Here is a 25,013-nt window from a genome sequence, read left to right on the forward strand (position 1 = left end):
TGAAAATTTAGTGTGGTCTGTTAAACGGATCACCTTGTGTCTTTTTAAATGTCATGGTGGGGGAAACAAGATGAGATAAAAGTAAAAAAAAAAATAATACATTCGGCCGGCTTCTGGCTAGCTGGCACGGATTTTGTCGCAACGCGGCGAAGCGATCAGTACACATTTAATAGCGTGGTGGTCGACCCGAGTTAAAAAAGTATAGCACGAATATAACGCGATGATAGTGAACGGGACGTAACAATCACAGGTCGTAAGTCGTAAAAGACTTCTAGAAAACTGCGGCATTCTAATATTTTTCAATGGGAATTTCATCGTACACCATATTCTACACATTGATTATGCGGTAAGGAGATTTTGCGAGACGCGTACGAACGGCAGTTTATATTCACGTACACGTGATATTCGATATACTATGCACAGTTAAACCTCCAATTTGGGACATTTTATGTCACTTAAATTGTCTCTGTTATTCAGAGTGGGTTTAGTTTGTAAGACGTTAGTAGTTTACAAAAGCTGTTCTCAAAAATATGTTAGTATGTTATTTTTATATGTCTGTTAGGGAAAGTTTCACTGTATTATGTTGTTTTAGTTGTTGTAGCATAGGTATGTCTAAGTAATTATATTATTTTAAAATTTATAAATTTTGTTCATCTTAAAAATCTAATATAGCTTTGAGATTGCTAATATGAGTATAATAATTGTACTTGTTCTAAGAAAATATATTATTATTAATTTATGGTGATATTTAATTTTTTTAAACACAATATTCGCTTTTAAACATCTTGTATTAGATTGATGTGTCGCTTTATTACTAATTTTATTGTTTTAATATAATAATAATGATATTTCGATAAAGTTTTCGCATATTTAACATGACTTATATTAATTAATAGTTTGTAAACTATTAACTACTCATCTGTAATCATTGTCTCTATTCTATGAAGTCGCTAAAACCTATATCAACATAACTTTTTAAATTTACTATAAACTATTAAAAAATGACAAATCACATAATTGCCTAAAATAAGGTTGTTATTAAATATTTTAATCATGTATGTACATTACTTTTGCTATTTTCTTATATTTTTTAGTATATACAATCAATAAGTTAAAAAAAGTAATAATTTTGGATAGTACGAGTTGAGTTTATGAGTAATGAGTTTGTTAAATTTGAAGTCAATGATAAATCATTATAAACAATGATAAATTTTTCTTGGATGGTCTAACTTTTTGATAACCAAAATTACCAAACATTTATATTTATAATAATATCAAAATGTTTATAAATGTTCCTATTATTTTTAGTTTTTCCTGATTATTTTTAAAAAGTGCTGAACATTTTCAATTTTAACCTATTAAAAATATCAATGAGAAACTTGCAATAAAGTTAATGATAACATATTAGAAAAATTGACTTCAAAAACATATATATCAATACAAAAACACATTTCATCGTGAAATAAATATACATTCATCGTTACGTTCAGAATCTAATATTTAAGCACTTTATTATTTTGACTATGTCCAATATCATAATATTATGATTACATTACCAAATATTTTAACTACAATTTTTATCAATATTAAAGTAAATTCAAATAAGACAAAAAAAATTATTATTATTATTATTATTATAAAATAAAATATAAACCTAAAACTATGAAATGTAGTGATTGTAGATTAAATAATATGTATAATGTATATTTGTATATAATGCTTTTTATTATTACTTATTAAATTGATTCAATTAATATAATTCATTATTTACTTATTAACATATTTATTTTAATATTGGAACGCAGTATATACACGTTTTTATGTAACATTTAAAGAAAAAAATACATCATACATTTTTTTTAATTGCTAGACGAATTCAAGTGATAAAAAATATTAAATTTTCTTAAATCAGTTTTAACACGATTTAACCTAACCCTGTGTCAATAAAAATATGATTTATTATCTAGGACTGTAGACGATCAATTTTCGTAAAATCTATATTGCACATTGGTAACCAAGGTGACAAAAGTCAGATTGACCTTCGAATTTAATGTGTCTTACGTAATTCGTATTTATAAGTATATAATATATGTAGTAAAATAGTATAGGAATCAAAAGATAAATTTTAGATTAAAATATTTTTTTTTATTTATAATTCTGTTTTTAACACTAATAATCATATGATTCTTTGGTTGCGTACGTGAAATATATAAAGTATTCTAATTAAAATATAATCGTGTCTTTATCTCACTATATTTTCTAAGTAACTAGATATTAACTTTATTTTAGAACTAGTTTTTTTTTTTTAATTTCTTGAAAAATAATAATTTGCATTTTACATACATCACTTTATTCGTATAATTTGTTAGCATAAGGGACATGTTTCAAAAAATATCAATTGGTTTTGAGTTTTTATAAGTACAATTTATAAAACAATATTGATTATAAAATTCGAATTTGTATTCTGTGTAAAATTTTCTAATTCAGATAACATACCTTTTATATATATTTCGATTCAATTGAAAAAACTGTTTATATAATATTTAATTTAATATTGAACGTAAAGATATTTGACCTGAAGTGAAGGCACATACGAAAAGAGTTGTAGTTTTATGGAGTATAATACTAGCTATTGCTTATAATAAATTAAATATGAATGAAAATAACCAATGAATACATAAAAAAATATTGATAATATATATAAAAAAACTACGCATAATTTACAACCTTTTAGGCGTCATGGGTAGTGAAATCGACTAATCATATTTGTATGTGAATAATATAATTGGTTGGTACTCACGTCTTGGATTATGAATTGACTATTGAGCCAAGTAGTTTTTCATGAGTGACCTACTCTTGTGTGGGATAGTCGAGATATTTTTAGGACGAACTTATAATATACTAACAATATATTTTCGAATAATACACTTTAAAAATGTTTTTTCAACAATTAATATTAATAGGTATAGAATTGTATTCCTAACTATACTGTTATTATTTTTAACTTTTTGAAATATTATAATTAGTATTTCATATATATCTCACATATTAGAGATTATGGGATTATGAACAAAGAATTAAAATATTTTAGAGATCGATTTATTGATGTATCTTTTACTCATTTTTCTTAATACTGTATTTTTTAATATATTAAAATAAATGTATAAACAGAACTACGATCAATCGAAATTTAAATCGTGAAAAGAATTTTTGTTGAAGGAGTTTTATGATGCTTAAAAAGAATCCATTGCCGAGAATCTTTTATCTTCTGTTATTTCTTTACACCCCCAATACTCCAGGTATATATCACATCCAATCTCATGAAATAGTATGGGATTCTGATCGCATATTCTAAACCTTTTAGTTTTTACTTAGCTAACTTTATACAACCATCGCATTTAAAACATTGCTACTTATGCGTATTCCAGTTGAAATTAGGTTTTTCTTCGACCAAAATTGGATCTCAAATTTAAATATATAAGGGATGAAGCCATGAAGATTATTTACAGTTTGAAATCTCGTTAGAATAATGAAACAAAATCTTTTTGAAATATATAACACAAAATAGGGAAAAACAAAATGAAAAATGAAACAATAATTTAGTATGTCGGCAAGTCTGAAATCATTCGCTAGTGTACCATGATATCTATCACGTTTCTGGCTCTATATCGATTTGATGACTATATGTTCATATTATATTTAAATAAGCCCGGAATCGAATAGCAGTAAAATATCAACGTAATAGGTATTTGTAGTTTATATAATTATTATACTAACGCTAAGGCCCCAGGTATTCCGAAAATTTATTTATCTCATAATATTATGATAGTATTTTAGCGTATTTATGATGTTGGGGATCCACGATTTCACGATTAATATGTGATTGAAAATTAATTCCAAAAATTATTTTTTACAAATCAATCGCAAAATAAAATTATTTGCTTTCCTACTCGTTAGAATTTAAAAACAGCATACCTACTCAAAAAGAGTTTTATCAATTGTTTCGGCGTGCAGTATTCTTATAGTATTACCGTAATGCTAATACGTATATATATTTTAATCAAATGTTTAAATTGACTGTATAGCCTTATAGGATATGAAATTAAAATTTTTTTAATTGCCTTTTAATGAAACTTATATTGAATATAATTGGAGTGAGTGGTCATCATAAACGTGTTCACGATCCACAAAGACAAATACAATTATGTCAAGAGTTTAAATGTTCATAAATAAATTTTGTATAATTTGATATATTTTTATAAATACTTATCAAAAAATAAAATAAAATAAATTCACAACAATAAAGTACATTTTGAATAAGAAACGAGCCACTTCTGGCTCCCGAACCGAAAGTTGGGCAACCCCAGAATCTAACTTACTTAAACTAATTCGATAACATTGCATTTTGATAACATTATTACTGTAGGAATACCCTTTTTGACTCATACGAAACGACATTCACGGTATTGACAACTTTCTTTCTAAAAAATCTGTTAAAAAAAATGTCATTGTCATTTTATATAGCAGTATTTGCGGTTTTATATATAATATAATATGTCGAATTCCGCGTTGTGTGTGTCGCAAATGTCAATGTAAAGTGGTTTATTTAATTAATGGTACCCATAAATTAAACTTTGACGTGTTATTATGTAAACAATAATACTACCAGGATATATATATGGCTTTTATGTACTTAGTACAAATTATAATATTAAAATAATAAAATTATACCTTTCTGTATATGTGTATATTATTTATTAATATTGGCAAATTTTGTTTAATTTTAAATGACAAAAAATAGTTAAGTTGTAAATTATTATAATAATATTTTTAATTAAATATTAAATGACGTACGTGTGACGAATAATGATTATTTACTATGCATTATTGTAATAAGTATTATTTATATGTTTAGCCACAGTTTACATTTGATTAATATCGATGTCCTATCAATGGTAATTTTGAATTTTTTCCATGGGGAGAAATTAATAATATTTGTGTAAAATGTTTAAATAATGCTCAATTTAATAATAAGCTTTCAAGAATAGTTTTTATAATACCTATAATTATACAATATTTGAATATTATATACACCAGACACCTGTATAGTGTATATAATAACAAGTTAACAATTAATTTTTTTCTTAAATTCACTAAACTTTAATAAATTTTTTTTATTTTAATACTATAGTCTTTAATTAATATATTAATAAATGAAACGCTTATTGTAAATGTTTTCAATAAAATATATTTTCTTGTATGTTTTTGATTTAATAATAATTGACATTCATTGTGATACAAATAAGTTCCTTGAATTCATGCAAGAGATGTTTGAGACCCAGATTTTTATTACTAAAAACAATGGTTTTTTTAATCTTTTTTTATTAAATATAATGTTATAACAATAAGAGAAAAGTTTAAACAGTTGTCTGTATTTTTGTTTATAATTGGCATCATTATATGGTTTAATAGTATGTATATACTGTACTTATGTTTCAATGTATCATAAACAAAACAAAATTCTTGAAACTTAATATTATTAAAAATTAAATACTTTTATTTAAGACAACAACCTAAAACTTCTATAATATTCATTATAATACATAAAATATATAATTAATCATTTTATTGATAAAAGTATATAATACATAGTTTTTGATATAGATGCGATATCTTATATATAAGTATATTATACATTATACTCATTTAAATCACATTTTCTTTTTAATATCTCACATATTTATTGCTCTTTTGTACGTATACAAAACTCATCGTTGAAGCAATAAAAATGTAGTGACACTTTATTATGATTTATGTACCACAACATATAGTTCGCGTGAGTTTAGATTTTCTTTGTACTTTTATTTGATACCTTTTATTCTGTCGAACATCCGAAGGAAAGAAATATAGTATTTTCGCAAATTCCGCCGCAGTTCACACTAAACGTGTTTCCTTATCCTAAAACCTTTTTTATTCATTGGCACTGTTTGAATTTATTTTTAAATCCTTAAAGTTTTGTGTCAACTATTTCAATTAATGTTTATAATACACTGACACATTATAACTGCCAAATTATCAACGAAAAATCATTGCTTATTAGTTTAATGATAATATTTATTAAAGATAAAATTATAACTTAGGTAATTTACTTTTGTACCAAAAAGTTTTTTTTTACTTTGAGTTTGAAATGTTAAACAACTAATTTTATTCTACATTCTTATTCGTCGCTCATTGATTTTTTATGGGAAATTTTCATTTTATTGATTATACTGCTACATTTATATTATATTTTATAATGAATTTCGATTGTCTTATTTTCTTTTTATTATTCCAATAAATTCATCAAATAAAAACCCAAACATAACTTAAGGTTTGCCATTAGATGCCTAACCTAACTAAATTTTCAATGAAACATTAAATAATTAAATCCAACAGCTATCAAAAATAGATATAATTGTGAACAGATTACGCAAAACTAAACTGATGGTTTTACAATTAAAATATTTTTAGGTACTATATGATAAAGTGCAGGATGAAAATATGATATTATAAATGCTACCTGAATAGGTAATTCTACATAATTTACTGTCTAAAAATAAGTGAGTCCCATTGATGGTGTTTTTAAATCTATATATTTCTGATGAAATCTGTTCTTGTTCGTATTTAGAGATACCGTTAGAGTTTCGCTTTACAATAATTCGTCATATCTATTTAACCCATTGTTTAGTTTTCATAATATAAATGGTTCCGAATAAACACAATAGACAGTACAATATCCCTTTTCTATGGTGCAAGTCTAATGTATAAATTAATATAACTATCAAATATTAGCTTACATTTCTGTGTCTCCAGTTCTCATACAATTTTTCTCCGAAAACCATGCATTATATTATATATTTACTCACACTCAAACAGTAGTTATATGATTTTACTTAGTAAATATATATAAATGTTAAAAATGTTTAAACTTTATAGTTTATATGTTATACCGCATATGATATTAAAATCTAATATTATGTTAGTATGAATTATAAATATAACTATACGGCTTCACGTATAATATATATATTTCATATCAGGAGAAAAAATTATAATCAATCAAAAATTAAAGCAAACTTTATATTGTTTTTCAGTACCTATATACATTATTTGAATTCAACAAAATGAAAAAAAGTCGTCAGTTATAATGGTTTCAAAAACATAAATTTGTACTTCATATTTGTTAACAATAATTGGTAAACTCATGAAAAAGTATTTTCCCATTTGTTATTTAAAGTTACAAAAAATGTTAACGGCATATAATTCAAACTGTGGATTTACATTTTTAAATCTCGTTAGTAAAACGTATGATGTAGGCATGACCCTTAAAAGTATTTAAGATAATATATTGTGTAAGTAATAAATATACATTTTTATATTTTAAATGCTTAGATGTAAGTAGTTTCACATTGGATCATAATTTAGTTACCTATCTTGCGTTAATGTCAATCTATGCTAATTATATCTGTAAAAATGGTTGCATTATTTAGTTTTGTTGTAATAATCTGTCATACGTTTTTTTAAAATAAATTTCTAATTCATTTAATATTTAAATAATTTTAGAATAATCATAATTATTGCATTATATACTACTACTCTTTAAATATTATTGCTCGAATGTTCTAGGTCACCAGATTTCAATGATCTTGAGCGTTTTTCTTATAATCGATTTCTAAAACCTATTTTGGAATTATTTCAAAAACTATCCTTTCAATAGAATATAGTATGATACTGGTATATGGCTGTAAGATCTATTTTATTTGTGCAGAACAATTTCTATAATGGATGTTATAAATTGACCTGCACAAGCAACACTTAACTTTTAAATTCTGAGCGGGCAATGGATGTATTGATTTTAGAACGATTTGTTTTTTTGGGTGTCATGACGTTTAGAGCAATAAAAATGCTAGGATTTTCAACTACAATATCTTTTCTAATAGAAAAGTGAATCTAGTCGGTAAATTACGAAAGTGGTGAGTGGAGGTCATTATTTTTTTTATAAAAAATAAGAATTTATACGTTTTTAACAAAATAAATTTTTTGGTTTGATTGTTATTCAAAAGAAAAAGATAACCATAGATTTTGAGATTTTTACCAAATGTTGAAATAATCATTTCATAATATGTACGGTATAGTTTTTTATAATCTAATTATTTTGAGCTATTTATAGACGTTGAACATTTTTTTACATACTTTTACATATTAACATACTGAAACATTTCAACCAGGAGATAAATGTTGGTACAATTAGCTATACCTTCCTTTAAATAAATGCAAATAAAACGTGCATAAAGTTCTAAGCGTCTATGACAACAATCAAATCACTGAATAATGTCTATATTGCAAAAATACTATATAGGTGCTTCATAATTGATTTTCTCAGAAAACTAAATTTATTGGCAACTCAATATTTTACGTGACGTGTTTTTCCGTGTAGTGCGTTGAAGGATTTGTGAAGCCGAAGGGCAAAACGACGTTAACCACGCGTATAATTAGCACATTTTGATCTTGATTTATTTTTCTCTAGCTATTCCTTAACAGTCAATTCCAGTTATGCACTATCCCCAAAGAACAATCACCGATGTCATTTGTTCGTTAACTATTTTATTTTATTTATACTTTTTGCAAAAAGTGAATGAATAAATGATAATTTTTCCAAAACCATCCATCAAGAAATAATAATAAAGTCTATTTAAGTTGACGATTGCCGACAAATATCATTTTAGTTAATTAAGTTTATCTCATTTTTTATATAGATACTTACAGCTCTGTTTCATATATCAACGACACGACACTATTTACTAAACAGACAATTTAATTTAATTAAATAACCAATTAATCAATTTCACTGAACAAAGAAAAAATACAATTTAAGGTATACAATGTACAAACAGACTGCTTTAAAAGCGGATAGAAATTAAATTATGTCTTATGTTGTTTTTAATTCGAAATGGTTTTTTATTTTTCTTGTTTGTATTTTCTTTGCAATCTCAGAATGACAGAATGATTGTTGATATCTTTTATATATGGCTACATGACGTGTATCCTAATTCGTTAAATCACATATTATACACAAATATATAGCATAATAATAATAATAACTCTAGAAGCATTCGTGGCCTTTGGTTTAAGAACTTATTGACACACAAAACTGCTAAATATTACGTTGTATTTATGTATTGGTATGTGAAACTTCATTAAGTTTCTTAAAGTATTTGTAGCCATATAATATAGTGTTACATATCGCCGTATAACATGATGACAAAATTCTTGTGAAGATATGGGTTAAATGTAATGACAGCGTCAGAAGTTTTTAAGGTTAAGTTTACTACTACTATATTAAAATATATCTAGATTTGTCAAGTATAATATTTATATTCTTAGAAATGTATACTTTCGTTGAAGGTTTTAGTTAGTTACAACAAAGTTAAATACATATAAGTATATACTTACCCACATAAATATTGTCTGAAAGATTTATATTATTTATTAGTTTAAATTATAAATATTTATTATATGGGTAGAGTGAACTACATATTATATCATATACGTTTAGGTATAGCTGATGTACTATTATTGTATTTTCTATATTTTTTGTTGATATAAAATTAAATTTATATTTAAAACGAAAATATTCCGATTTAAGAAGAAGCTGTTATAAAATATTCCCGAATTGTGTATTATAATATTATTTATTCATACAAAAGTAACAAAAGTTTTAAACAAAAAAGTAAAATTACGTTTATGCCTTATTTTAGAGTTTAGAATATCATAATTTTCGTGAAGTATGCACTAATGTATACAATATACTACCTATGTAAAGTACAGTCGATAATATAATTAAATATCATTCATAGGTAATAACAAGCTTCATATTGTTCACGACCGTGACGTTTTCAAAATCCTACTTAAACTAAATTAAATTAATATAAATAACTAATAAACATATATTTATACATATGAATCTACAACATATTATAACCGTATAACTTATTATGTTTTAAATTATAATTTTTGAATAATAATAATGTTCTGTTGGGCATCCGCAGTTTTACTACAAATTTGGTTCAATAAATTCTCTGAAAATGATATAACAGTATTATAATTGCCTTGATAAAAAAATCCTCGGGAAATGAGCGATCGCAATTAAAAAGAAAATATAATGGATAATGATATTCAGTAATAACTATATATGTATATATATATTATTATAGATGTAAGGCAAATATTTATGAACAAAAATAGAATTAAATTGTTGGGAAGCTAATATGTTGTGACGTTAAATATAATTCACAATAGTTGAGAATCGCTATAGTGCAGTGTATAATATGATATCAGATTTTGATTATTGAAGCAGTTAAATTTTATTAATTCCTAAAATCCGTATAACACATTACACAATAGTTGGCTTATAGTGATTTTTTAATTATTATACTTTAATAAGATTTTTAACACCAAATTGTGTTAATTTAAATACATGATTTTATTTCGATAAAACTATGATTAAAGTAATGTATTGTATTTATAATATAATAAGTGTAATTCGTTATGGTATCTAATAGTCTGTAATTAAGAAGGTGTACGTCATGTTTTACGCCTTTCCACTAACGTTTTTCCTACTACCTATCAACGCGTTCATTGTGAAATATAAAATTAAGTCGTGTCGAAAAGATTTGGATGACACTCGATATAACGGGGTCCAATTTCTAGAGAAAATTGTTAGACGTAACCAAAAACCAATTTTCTCGACATCTTTTCATAAAACTCCCTTTTTTCACTTTATAACTTGCCTTATATTTGGTAAAAAGTGAATGGAATAACAAAATCGATTAATATTTTGACTACTCTAATATATTATATTATATTTACGGTTAGATTAGGTTAGATTTTATAAATGATAATACTTTTTGAAATAATGTATGTTTATTGTAAAAATAATCACTATAAAAACACACATGAATAATTATATATATATATATATGTATATATATATACGTGTTTATACTTCAAAAGGTTATACAAACAGATTTGTTAAAGTAAAACGGTTGCGAAGTGAATATAGTAGCTGTGATATATCATTGAAATGATTTATAGTTATGTGAAATCGTACATCACTCAGCAGCTGTATAATAGTTTTTCGATAATTAAGCGTTACTTTAGCGTCATCAACGGTTGAATATCAACAGGAATATTAGCCTCCAGTGAGACGAACACAACATCGCAGTCATTGTAAACTATTGAAACCATTGTGCATAACGATAATATAATGTTATATAATTGATGAACGGTGTTCTATTGTTACTATTATAATAATATTATGATTATTATTTAATACCACATGTTTATACTAGTTGATTTTCGATTCAACAATAGTTATGAGATCTTGAAGTTATGACGATCCCATTATATAAGTAAAATAATACTATATTATCGGTACTATTGCAGGGTGACGCAAAAAAGTTAGGTACCTAAGTCAAATTTCTGATATTCGATAGGATGAATATTTGTATTTGTTTTATTTTATTAATATCAATTGTAGTTACTTACTGTTTACTAATTAAACAAAACATTTGCATCAAACTGTCGATCTTCAGAAAATTGCACCATTATAGACTCTTTGGTACATAATACTATATCATTATTAGTGTATAATATATTCATAAAATTGATGTACTTAATTAATTGTGATTAAAGTAGGTATAAGATCTACCAATTTAATAAATATATTAATAATATGTAGTTATTTAATAAATATTTTTGATTCTTAAAATTCAATATTAATTAAAATAATTTAACTATCGTTACAACTATTTTTTTTGTATTTTGATTTTATTTTGAATATATTAAGTATACTGAATTTTATTCATTTTCATGTATGAAAAATGAAAAATAAAAATAATTAACATAATAATTTCAAGTACTTATTTTAATCAATTTATTTATTCATTTAGTTGAACTTTTTTGTTCAAATCTTGTATTTTTGATCTGAATAGAATTAAAAAATCTGTGATTAATTTATAACTTGATGAATTTTACAAAACACACGTGGTACAATATTATAATATTATAGGTAGTATTAGGTACACCTTAAAATATTAGCAACAGCGTGTATTATAATTGCCTATATAAAGTGCCGTGTTAGAAATATCAATTCATGTTAGCTAATTTATAATATTGTAGTTTTTTATTATAACACAAATCGTTAAGAATCAAGCTAAACAAATTAAAAACTATTTGAAATTATATTATAATGTTTTTTTTTAGTCACACAAAAACAAAATAGTCTGATAAGGTTATGTATTTTATTTTTTAATAATTCAATTACTTATAAGTTATAATATTAGGTAATATTATATGGAAAATAATGATCCATTATATTTTTATTTTAAATTTATTTCAAGTTCAATGAATTTTTATGACTTAAATAAAGATAAGCATCACATATTTTTATAGTATATTCGAATATTTCCATTAAACATAATAGTTGAATAATTTTTGTTTAAAGCTTATAACATTTTAATTTGAAATTCACGAATATATTAATAGGTTTAGTATAAACACTTCAAATATTTATAAGTATAAATATATTTTAAAAATAAAATATTTTTAAAAGCTAATAAAATATTGAGTATTATTGTCATATTATTTTCTTTGTGTTAAACGACATTTTCATCTATATTCTATTTGTACTTTATATTTTTAACGTTAGTGGTGAAAGGTGATACACATAATATAATGTAAAAAGTTAAATTAAATATAGTCCATTGCTCAGTGGAAACAAGTTATAAATTATAATAATGTATACCTATTGGCAATTTTCAACATAACATATTTTTATAATAAAATGGTTAGTGTAATACATGTAAATACAATGAAATATTTAAAGAATATACTTATTTATTAATATGCACTCCGTATTGGAATCTAAAAAAACGTTAAACTTTAAGAAGATTTTGTTCATCGTGTTAATATTATTGTTTAACGTTTTCTGTGATCGTAAAATGATTTCTATTAAAGTTTAATTCGATAAATTTAGTAGACATTTTATAATTTTTATTTTTTTGCATATATGTATTTATTAAATATGTCATTCTTTTATTTCTGAGATAAATATAGTCAAGACATTTATCGCGCATTTTATCCACTTCATAATTATTATATCGAGAGTTATATTATAATATATTCTGGCGATTTGCATCAGACAACGTTTTATCTTCTTCAAATGTCTGATGTAAGACTAATTGATAATTAATTATCACAAGATATAATGACGTCAACATTATGCATATTAATCGGTTTTAGTGTTTATAAATTACAAATTACAATACATTATAACAATATTACACAAATCAGTTTCGAACAAATAAATTATTTACGATTTTATATGATAATAATATTTACATTAAAACAATATTATTACATAGGTTTATCATAAATAGGACGGTTTAATAATACAATATGCAAAACTACAAAAAGGTTATAATTTACTATTGGTAATATACTATGGGTAATCATAAAAAAAATAACTATCTTCAATATATACCAGCAAATAGTAACTTAAATAAAAACTTAAACATTATAATGCCATATTACAGTATATTATTTAAAATTATGTGACCAGAATATGGATAAACTCTTTAGTTTTATCATTTTCATAATACATCGAACGATCTAAATATATAAAGGATATTTTTGAAAAAAAAATGTAAAGAATTCTACTATACCAGCAGTTCATTTATTCTTATGCCATTAGGATGTGACGTATATAAGACTATGTAATATATATCGACACAAAAAACCCATAGGTTGACAGATGTATACCTTTTACGAGAAGTTTTTTATTCATTTCGTTAATGTTTCTGCAGGTGATGAACTCCGTCGCGGAAGATCTTCAAGAAGAGATGATCCTCGGCGGCACACATTATCCGGTGATCAACATCACAACTATCAACCGGCCCTGACTAGGTCTATGGATTTGGAGGTGAGTCGCCCGAAAAACGTGTATTTTCGTGTTTCAGTATTTTAATCCAAATAATTCACACACAATACTAATATATTTAGTTGCGTACCCAAACACAATTCTGTACAACCGTGTGTTATATCTATATATGGGTTCAATCGCCGCATCGCTAAATATATTAGTATTGCTACGTCGACCGTGCACAAACGAAAAAAACACCATTATTATAATAAATGTACATTGTGCTATTGCTTTTACCGTAACTAAATGAATGTTTTGTTGTTTTATTGCCACCATTTTGTTTGCTTTGTGGTGTACGATGCTATTATAGATGGGAACGAAAATGCAACGGAAAAAAGTAAGTCGTCGCCCAACATTGGATACTTACGAAAATGTTTATAATAATATTATTAATTTTCCAATTAAAGTTTTAGTATGAGTTTTTTTAACGAAAAAGTGTTTGACAACGGTGTTAACTGTTTATATAGTACATTTAACGGCTTTGTTTCAGTTAATTAAAAAACGAAATTTTTTCTGTTTAAATCATAATCAGAGCTGGTTTTTTTTCAATATTTTTTTTTTTTGATTAGGCTCTCTATTTGATTTTTAATCAATTTTCTTTTCAGCCGTAAAATAAATTAAATTTCAAACATATAATAATTTATAAAGAATTCACCAGTCTCTATAACTTTAATACCTCATTTCATGCGTTTTACACGGTCAGAGAAACTAATTAATCATTGTATTCTTAAATAAAATACCAAATACACATTTTTCGGATTTTTTAAAATTAAAAATACATTTGAACGACGACATCTAACCTACGTTATTACGATATTATAATATACCTAATATAATTATATTATACGTTTGCTTTTTTGGTATTTCCATCTACTATAACGATTTTTATCAATGTGTTTACATATCATATAAAAATGTTTTCATTATTCAAAATATATTTTCAAGTATATCCCAGTTGTTAAAATATTGCATATTTTGATCCATGTCTATAATTCAATTTTTTCATCATTAATCTTGTTTGATACAGGGTTACATTCGGAATTTTCGTTTTATAATCAACTCGCTACAATTAACTTGATATGTACATATTAGTTTTTATTATAATTGTTTAGTATCACACGAAATTTAACAGATGAGTATTATTATTTTATAATAAGAATTGCTTTTTTATTATTATGAGGTTTTGATATTATATCCAAACAGTAATGCTTAATTACCAATACTGTTTATTGTTAATTAAATAAAAAGTAGACTATTATAGTTAATTTGAACGGCTTTCCTATTGTGTATAGTCTCCAGCGTCCAGGGGAGGATATCCACCAGCTACTGGGATGTTATTTGATGACGATCCAGGCATAATGTCTGAAGTTGAAACCAGTTCTACCGGGTTCCGAAGAGGTAACAAACAGAGAAGTTCATTGCCGGTCGTCAGAACCCCATCAAAAACTTTAGAACGACCATTGGGTAAGTGAACACATTTAAATATGCATAATTTACACAACCATTATAATATTAATTAGTAATCAATAACACACCGAATAAAATTCAAATTAAATCTGAGTTTTCTCTCAAACTTTTTGCGTTTTGAACTTCTGATATTAATAATAATAATAATTGAATACAATTCCTTGTAAGTTATTGTGTTTCCAAATGTTGAAAGTTTAAACAGTATTTTAATCAGTCTTGCACATAATATAATATATCAAAACTGTCTTATAAAGCCTGATGAAGTCAAAACGTTAGGCAATAAAATATTATTTTTAAATGTCGATCGTGAGCATATTAATTTGTACGCATGTGCTAAAATACATCTCTGATAATTTTTTTTTCTCATTTTATGTTCAAACTTTGTACATTAATAATGCAGTTTTGTGGAAAATATAATATATAAATATATATATTATATATGTGATATACTATATTATATGCATGACTAAATGAATCCGACCCAAAAATGGATTTGTTCAAACTTGCCGTACAACACTGTTAAACTGTTAAACATCTAGAAAAGTCCAACTGTATATTTAAAAAAAAATATCTAACATTTTGCTTTGTAATTTATGGATGAAGTTTTAACAAACATGTTGATAAGATTCCCAGTTTATCTGATATTATTATATAATTTTTAAAATAGATAGTGTATCGTATTTTATTTCTAAACATTCGTTATATTATAAAACTTAATGGAATTCCTGTTTCAGTAAGAATAAATTAGTTTATTTAAAGTCGTATATAAAATCTCATACAGGTGTTATAGATAATATTATATTAAAAAGCAAATTATGCACATTTTAAATACTTATTTACTGTCAAAACAAATAATTAATAGAACAAAAATGTATCATGATACTTGAAAATGTTTCTACATTAAACTTGTATATAACAATTTGGTTGGGTTCAGTATTTTACAGAGTACAATACATACAATATCGTTTTGGCCGAGATTTAATAATTTTGAGGTAGAAACACGCGATTTTATGTTTGAAAGGAAAGGTTTATACCTCTTTTGATATGCTCCAGGCTACCGTGAGGCCAGATATACATCTTGTTTAAATTACATTCGGTTACTTAAACGATGTTTATTGTAGTAAACATTTTGAATAGAATTAGAAGATCATAAGTTTAGTTCGGTCTGTTGGGTCAAAGAAATACTAACGTGCATATTATAAACATTTCATATTATAGATATTAACATACGACCCCGAGTAGTAGTTAGTTGCCAATGAATAAGACACAAAGTAAAAATCACAAACATATATTATATCGATCATAAATTGGTTTGGTTTAATTTAGTTTAATGTTACATATATTTTTTTTTAAATTTAAATAAACCCATTGTAGACATCATTTTGTATAATTATATTATAGAGTTGTTTTTATCGCATTTTGTACATTTTGTAACTTTGTCGTAGCTATTTATATACGTGACCAAAACACAATATATTATTACAATATTAAACCTATTACAAATCTTTTCAATAGACCTAATTATGCACAATATCTATATATCATCTTTTCTTTTGACACATTACGTTTTATTTGAGACGATAAAATTATATATATTTTATGATATCCAATAAAAACTAATCCTAAAACCATGTGTTGTGAATTTCTAATTGAGTTGTAGTAGATTTACTATTTTCATTCGAAGAAATGCGAAGATAGACATATTTTAATTTTAATGCTTTTAATTAAGGAATTGAGTAGCTTTCAATATTGATTTTCAGCTATCCTTTTGAGCACCGTTAATAAAAACTTCTTAATGCGCTTTATTTGAGTTCTTATCAAACACTTCCAGCGAAATAGTTTGTCATCAAATTGAAATTTCTTGAAACAAAATAAATCACTTTGTGTTAAAAAGAATCGGTATAATATATCAAAAATACAGAATACATTATTATTTTCTTAGATAATTGGACAAAGGTTTAATCGAATCCCCGGCAAAGCTCACCCCCCAATACTTCACATTTTATATACGTACATATTATTATATGTTATAATATGTTAGTGTTACAAAATATATTTTAATCTTAAAACTGTGAGCTATGGTAATTTATGTCTTGAAAGGTGACCCGATGTTGAATGACGAAATGGCTTTCCGTAATATGATGACTCACCCACGACAAAGTTTAGGTGAGCCATAGTTGATTATGCATAGTGTTTGGTAAAAAAAAAAATGACTTAAGAAACCACATATACACATTTTACTGTTAGCTTTTGTATGTCAGGCACAAAACACAATTTTTTTTTTAATTTATATTTATTTCTATCCTCTATACATTATTATACCGTCGTCTTATAGTTATTGCATGCGACAAAAATGTTCGTTTTCGTGTTATTTTTACATACTATTATATATATATATATATATATGTGTGTGTTTACTATTTTTTTTTGACATTAATACATAAAAATATTCAATACACATATATTTAGATCATTTAAATTAAAATTGAATTACTTTTAACTCACAAATCACTTGAATACTTGATTCATATGTGTCTTACACTCTTACACGAGTATAATTTAAGTAAAACTTAAGAACATGAGTATGCTATATTTTAATAATATATAGTATTTTAAAACAAAATCGTATAATATAATATACTTATAAAATTATTTACGTATGGAAAATTATTCTTCAATTTTTTTTTTGTTCATAATCCTTTGATACTGATTATAGGACTTGCATAATTGTAAATTCATTGAAAGAATCATAATTCGAGTGTGCACTGTGCACCCATGGACTCATATAAGTTTTAATTTTTCATAACTTTTGAGTCACAATGATAAATGACATAATAAATTTATATTTAATGTAAATCTAATATAAATTGAGGTAAAAGTTTTAATTTGTAAATATATGATAATATATTAACTGTCATATAACTTTAACTCAATCAATTAAAATGATCTTAACTTAAAATTTATAATCGTTATCAATTTTATGTTCATTCTATGTTATATTATATTTTATGTTAAAATTACGGTTGTTAAATTGTACACTAAGTTCTAGCAATAATTAGTTTATTTTCACATATAAATACAAATAACATGCATACGTACATTAATAACCGATATGTGTGCTTTATAACATCTCATCCAACAAATTGTTAAATTCAGAAATTTTGGTTTCTGTAATATGATAAATATAATCTTAGAAATTACTAATTAACTTGTATTTATAGGGTGTAATAATTATTTTTTTATTTGTGTTTCTTAGCTCAGTTATTATTGTTAATTTATATAGCACACATTGTGTTAAAATATAAGATACTATATTAAAGATAATATATTATATATTATATTATTTAAAGTAATCTTTATACTTTTGATCTATTGATTATAAATTACATGAAAAAATTTAGTGATGATTCAATGCTATTGAACTAAAATATTTTATGTGAATACTTCCAAAACCCATTCATGATAAGTGATAACCCAACTAGAATACTAAAACGAAACTGGTCTAACAATCCAAAAATAATAATACAATCTACTACGAGAAACTATTAAATAATATATTCTTTATCACATGAAATGTAAATTTAAAACATATGTTGTGTACATATCATTGTTAAATCTATTTAAACTCATAAATAAATAAATGTAAATTTTATAATTTGTATCATATATTAATCAATTCAAAATTCAAACAAACTTCATTTGATTTTAAAATTATTTACATGTTTACTGTTATACTGAAAATGACTAAGTTATTACGTGCACACAAAATATAAGCTGTATATGAAATGGATGATTCATAGGATATTTATTTTCTTTGCTTTTGTATTTATAACATCAATTTTATATAATTTAAAATACAATTTACAAAGATGTATTACTCTTTTAACATTATAAATTATAGTAGTATTTCAAATTATATTAAAGTATCAAACGAATGTATCATGTTAAATGGATTACTCTGTTTCTATAAATTTATCTTTGTATCGTTTGAACTAATTTTAATTAATTACGGGCTAAGCCATTTAATACGAAAAATAAAACAAGATTGATTATTAAATTATACATAATAATGGATTTGACAGTAATAATCATTAAATATAAAATAAAAGTATTCAAAAATTTAAGTTGAATAATTAAATTAGTATTTAAAAAGTTGGATCCACATAATTAATGTATCGAATAGTAATAATTGTTAAAAAAAATGTGTTGTTACGATTACTTTAAATAGAAAGGCAGAAGTTTCTTTAGAAAATTAATATGCATGTTTAATAATGTCATGTGTACAATAAGATACATGTAACAGGTGTTACACCATAATTTAATATTTAATTTTCATGGTTTAATAAAAAATAAATAAATATTAAGTTAAATGTATTATAATTATTACACTTTTGCAAAAACATTTTTTTATAATTTTGTTACTTTAATAATTTAAGTACCTGTTAAAACTGTTAAACATTTTTAAAGTATTAGATAAAAATCAAAAAAAAAAAATATTAATCAATGTTTGTAATAAAATAATATACAATAATATTGTTTTATTGATTTTTAAATATATTTTATTCAAAAATGATTGATTTTATGGTACCAAGCCATGCAAACCGTAAAAAAAATTATTATGATACGTACAAACAAAACCTAATAAGAATGTTTTTAAAGGCGTACATAGTAATAGTCGTAAAAATGAACTCATAATTTTTATCATAAAAAAAAAAAAAACATTTAAAAATAAAATTCATTGCAACGTTTTATTAATTTTTAATAGGTAATTAGAAAATGTAAATTATAAATTTACATGATTTGTTTATAGAAAACAATTTAAATGTACTGGTATTTAGTTGTGTTACTTTACGTTAAAGATTTTGTATCATTTTATTTTTTAACGCAGTTTTTTTGTGTTTTTTGTTGTTATTGTTGTTGTTGTTGTTTGTAAATACCCTTATCAGATAAATATTCTGTTATTGTTGTAGTAAATAATTAACGCAGCAAAAACCACATCACATCAAAATTAGAAAATAATTATTCATTCCTGGCATTGTATTACTATCATCTAACCTTTTTTATTTACTTGTCCCCAAAATCAGCTGTACTATAGAAATAACTATTTTTTTTCTCGTTTTCTTTTTCATTGTTTATATTTTATTTTTAAAAACGTAGATTTAAACTTTTTGTTTTTATTTATCTACATAAAACCTCATAATTAAAAAAAATATATATGTACCTATAGACCTCTTACCTATATATTTTTATACATGTTATATAAAACCATCATCCCACTACGTGTGCATGCATCTATAACTAATTATTATTAATTGACAACTTAAAATGTCTACAAACTGTTAATATTTTATACTTTTTGATTGATAAATGTAGTAAAAAATTGTATTTATTGGATTTTTTTTTTTTTGTGAGTTTAGGTCTCGTATTCTTGCAATATCGTAGCGAAACAAAAAGAGCGCTGTTACCAAATGAAATCACCTCAATAGACACGGTTAAAGCGCTGTTTGTCCGGTCTTTTCCAAAACAACTCACCATGGAATACATGGACTCGGCACTCGTCAAGATCTACATTCATGATTCATCAAAAGACATGTTTTATGAGCTGGAAGATCTCAGGTACGATTTATAAGCCATTATATAAAGTTAGTGATTTATCAACTATAAGGACACAATAATTTTAACTTTTAATAATGCATTTATTTATTTTCTAAATATTTAAAGACCATCTTTTTAAATAATTTTATTTTTCATACCGTATTTAATTCATATTAATTTATAGCGATATATAATCTTATCTTTTCAATTTCGAATCTTTTTTTTTTTATTGTAAGAGTTGAGAATATAATTATTAATGTATTTTTTTCAATGGTGATGTATCCAAATCTGAATTAGAACGAGTACTTAGATAGTTTAAAAGTTATATTATAAAACTTTGATATAATATTTACATAAAAAATAAAATACATTAAATGACATTGATAGTTTTAAGTACTTATTATACTAAAAAAAATGTCCACATGAATTTCAGTAGCTTATTATTAATTGCTATTCTCAGCACAGCCCAATACTTTAAACCTATTATTATAATATGATCTATTATTTTTAGTATAAAAGTAAAAGCGTAGTAAAATCAGATAATGCTCTTTGTACACACTAAAACGTTCAAAAATAATATATGCTTAAGAATTTAAAGTGAATAAGTTCAGTTTTAAATATTGTAAAAAAATTTTGTACTGTCACATGACTCATACGATAGTGTATTTTTTTTAAATGCTGCAAACAATTTAAGTGGTTTAATTAAATGAGTTTTAAGACATAAGTATATAAAATTGTTATAAAATAAGTTATAAAAATTTCCTGCATCTTTCTATATGCATTTAACCCCCCCCCCCCTTTCACTAGACTCCTTTAAATTATAAACTTATTTTTAGGAATAAACTATACATTTTCTGTATACAAAATCCTCTAAATAGTTGACAATATTTCAGTGACTAAGAGTATTAGGTAGTATGAGATTTCATTAAATAATATTATTTATAATGTGTAATACTTCATTGTGTGCATAGTTTATACCTGTTTAAGTTCGATGCTATTTTTCATTAGGTAGTTGCCTCATTTACATATTTATAGTCTTTTTTGTAACAGCCAATATCAATATTACCGTTGTTTATAAAGTAGATTTATTTTATAACCAATGATATTATGTACATATTGTGGTTACAATTGTTTGACTCTGTATACAATTTATCGACTTAATATTATGTTGACTGAATTGATGGCATTCACAAAAATAATGTGAAAATCATATTTCTCTTTCTTTAATACTAACGGGGAAGTTTGTTTTTAATGGCACAAATCACAACTGGAGTACTTCAATATTTTTATAAATTACAAATCATTACGAACGTTGCTGATTTACGATAATCGTAAATGTAAACACCGCGTGTAATTGGTCTGTAATTAAATTGCATTATGCTTTACGAAGCAACTACCAGAATAAACTACCAATACGACAAAAGCCCTATATTACAAATTTTCGATCATATTTGTATAAATAATATTGAATCAAATTTTATCGAAGTGTCATTTAGATCAGTGTGTTAGAGAATTTAATATGTACAAGCTAATTTAATCAGTTTAAGTACAATACGTCTTTAAAATTTTGAAACTGTCGATAATTTTTAATAAAGTCTACGATAAGCATTAGCCATTTTTAACGTAATTACTATTTACTAAACCTAATTTTGGATATTAATTTATACCTTCAATATACGAGTATACTCATGTGATTAAATGTTTAATAAAAATTTGAGTAGTTGCTTTCTCGGTGATTGATTTTAAATCCCCGGATATAAGATATAGGTAAAAGAAAAAATATTAAAAAAATAAATAAATAAATAAACAGAAAACAAATACTCGGCACGTAATTTCACAATAAATAGACTTCATAGAAAATGTTGAATGTTTAGTAATAATGTAATGTTACATTTAAATTGTCATTTAAAAATGACTCAGAAAGTCAATAGGTAGCGTTAAAATAGTAGATAAAATAGTAGGTAGGTAGTAGATATATCTAGGCACTAAAAACGGCCGGATAATAAATCGTCTAATAACAGCAATTTTTATGTAAAATCTAGAAGCTGTATGAATAATGGCTACAAGACGTATGCGTATTAAAATATAAATAAATAATAAAGCGTAAATGTTTAAAAAGGGATATGATATAATATTTTCATCAACACCAGTTATATATTATGATGCATTGAAACACAGTATGCTCCTCGGAAGGTACGAAAATGCATACGACGTGCACATTGAATTTAAAGTACTTGTAGCTGTAGCGCGTGACATTCGTGTACAAAAACAAAATACTAATGCTAACATATTTAATCATAATTTAATAATATATGTTCATACATATAAATATTATTTACAATAATATCGTCCGTTTTTAGAATTTACATTGTTATTGTTATTGATTAAGTTTTTGAAATACTTCGTTATATATTTACTTTTTTATGGATATTAAAATATCGACAGTTAATCGCACTACATATTCAGCAATCGTTACAATATTATATTATTCTAATAATAATTAAAAATATATTAATTTTTTCATTTCTTTTTAAAGTTTAGTCTAATTATATGCTGAAATATTTATTAATTTGTGATTTTTATTATTATTTGTGGTTAATAAATAATTTAGTATTTACATTTTACTCACAAAATAAATGAAAAATACGTTTTAAAAACAATCTCATTATGTTAATAAAATAAAATACTTCAGTATATATTATAATGCAATTTTCATTTGTTTGGATTTATATAGTTAAACATCAACAAGCATTAAAAAAATTATTATTATTTTAATAATATTAATGAAGTTCCTTCATAATAGTTTGGCCTTTTGTATGATTTTAAAATGATTTTTTTTTTTTTAATAAAATAAAATACTAGGTACTAACATAAACAACGTGAATTTTTTTTTATTCATAATTAAAAAAAAAATGTTTTATCTATTAATATATTGGTACTTAGTATTTATATAGTTTTGTAAATTATATTTTTATTAATTATTGATATATTATGTATTTCTTACTTGTTGTAATAAAAAATATATTTCGGCACGTTTTAACATTAAATAGATAAAAGTCTATTTTTGAATTAATATTTTATTAAACGATAAAATGTCTACGGACAATATGTGTTATAGCCAGTGTATGTTTTAATTATTTAACGAGGTCCCATAAAACACCTCTACCGGATGATATCCGGTGTTACAGTGTTACGCGTGTGCAGTGTTATCGCGCTGCGGGAGGGCGTTAGATCGCCGGAGGATTAAGCTTAATTATTAATTAATTAATTTCGCAACGTCGACGCATTAATACAATTTTTGTTTTATGCTCTGGCCCCCAGGTCAACAACATGTTAGCTGTGTATAGAATGCATATTACGTTTAAGCAAAGACGTGGTAAATTTTTAACGAACTCTGTAGGTCAGAGTTCACTCGTTCACTGATGTTTAGCTAACAAAATATTAAACGTAAACGTCGGTATCTCGCCCTGTAGCCCTCACTCTTGCCAATCGACGCTGTTATTGAAATGCGGTATTGGGATTGTTTAGGTTATGTATAGCTCGGTAATTGCTGTCCCGTTACGGAGTATTACATGCGTACCTATACATATTTATATATGTATATATACTGTACGAAATAGTTGGCGTGGCAAAAATTTTATAAATCCTATAAGACTGAATGGCCCTGTATTATTACTTTTATTTCAGCCGATATCGTAAGCAACGTTTAATGCGATCCTTTTAAACTTTCCCTAAGGAAAAGGATAATCGTGCAATGGCGGTGGCCAGTTGATTTATCCTTTGAGCAAATTCCAAAAACCGTTTTGGTTGTTGTGATTTGTTCGCAAACATACCACAAAGGAAATGTGTCCGCGGTTTAGGATGTTACGACATAAGTACCCGCTGAATTTATACCCCCATCTGCCGTAGTTTGATTTTTCCCAATTATATT

General features: G+C 24.6%; 1 protein-coding gene across 13 annotated transcripts in view; it reads left to right on the forward strand.

Annotated features, from left to right (window-relative positions):
* The window catches only part of LOC114124408 (coiled-coil domain-containing protein AGAP005037), a 164,630-nt gene that overhangs the window by 35,429 nt on the left and 104,188 nt on the right, over positions 1–25,013 (forward strand). For 11 of the 13 annotated variants that reach the window (XR_007604032.1, XM_050200733.1, XM_050200721.1 and 8 more), the window contains 5 exons: positions 13,905–14,020; positions 14,331–14,357; positions 15,313–15,484; positions 17,588–17,653; positions 20,905–21,103. Coding sequence is in view for 12 of the 13 variants with exons in the window: in XM_050200733.1 (XP_050056690.1) it covers positions 13,905–14,020; positions 14,331–14,357; positions 15,313–15,484; positions 17,588–17,653; positions 20,905–21,103 (580 nt within the window). In the remaining variant the exon portion in view is untranslated. The remainder of the gene's footprint in view (positions 1–13,904; positions 14,021–14,330; positions 14,358–15,312; positions 15,485–17,587; positions 17,654–20,904; positions 21,104–25,013) is intronic. The other 2 variants (XM_050200725.1, XM_050200722.1) reach the window with 2 other exon arrangements.

Source organism: Aphis gossypii, chromosome 2, assembly GCF_020184175.1.
Source record: "Aphis gossypii isolate Hap1 chromosome 2, ASM2018417v2, whole genome shotgun sequence".
Classification (NCBI taxonomy): Eukaryota; Metazoa; Arthropoda; class Insecta; order Hemiptera; family Aphididae; genus Aphis; species Aphis gossypii.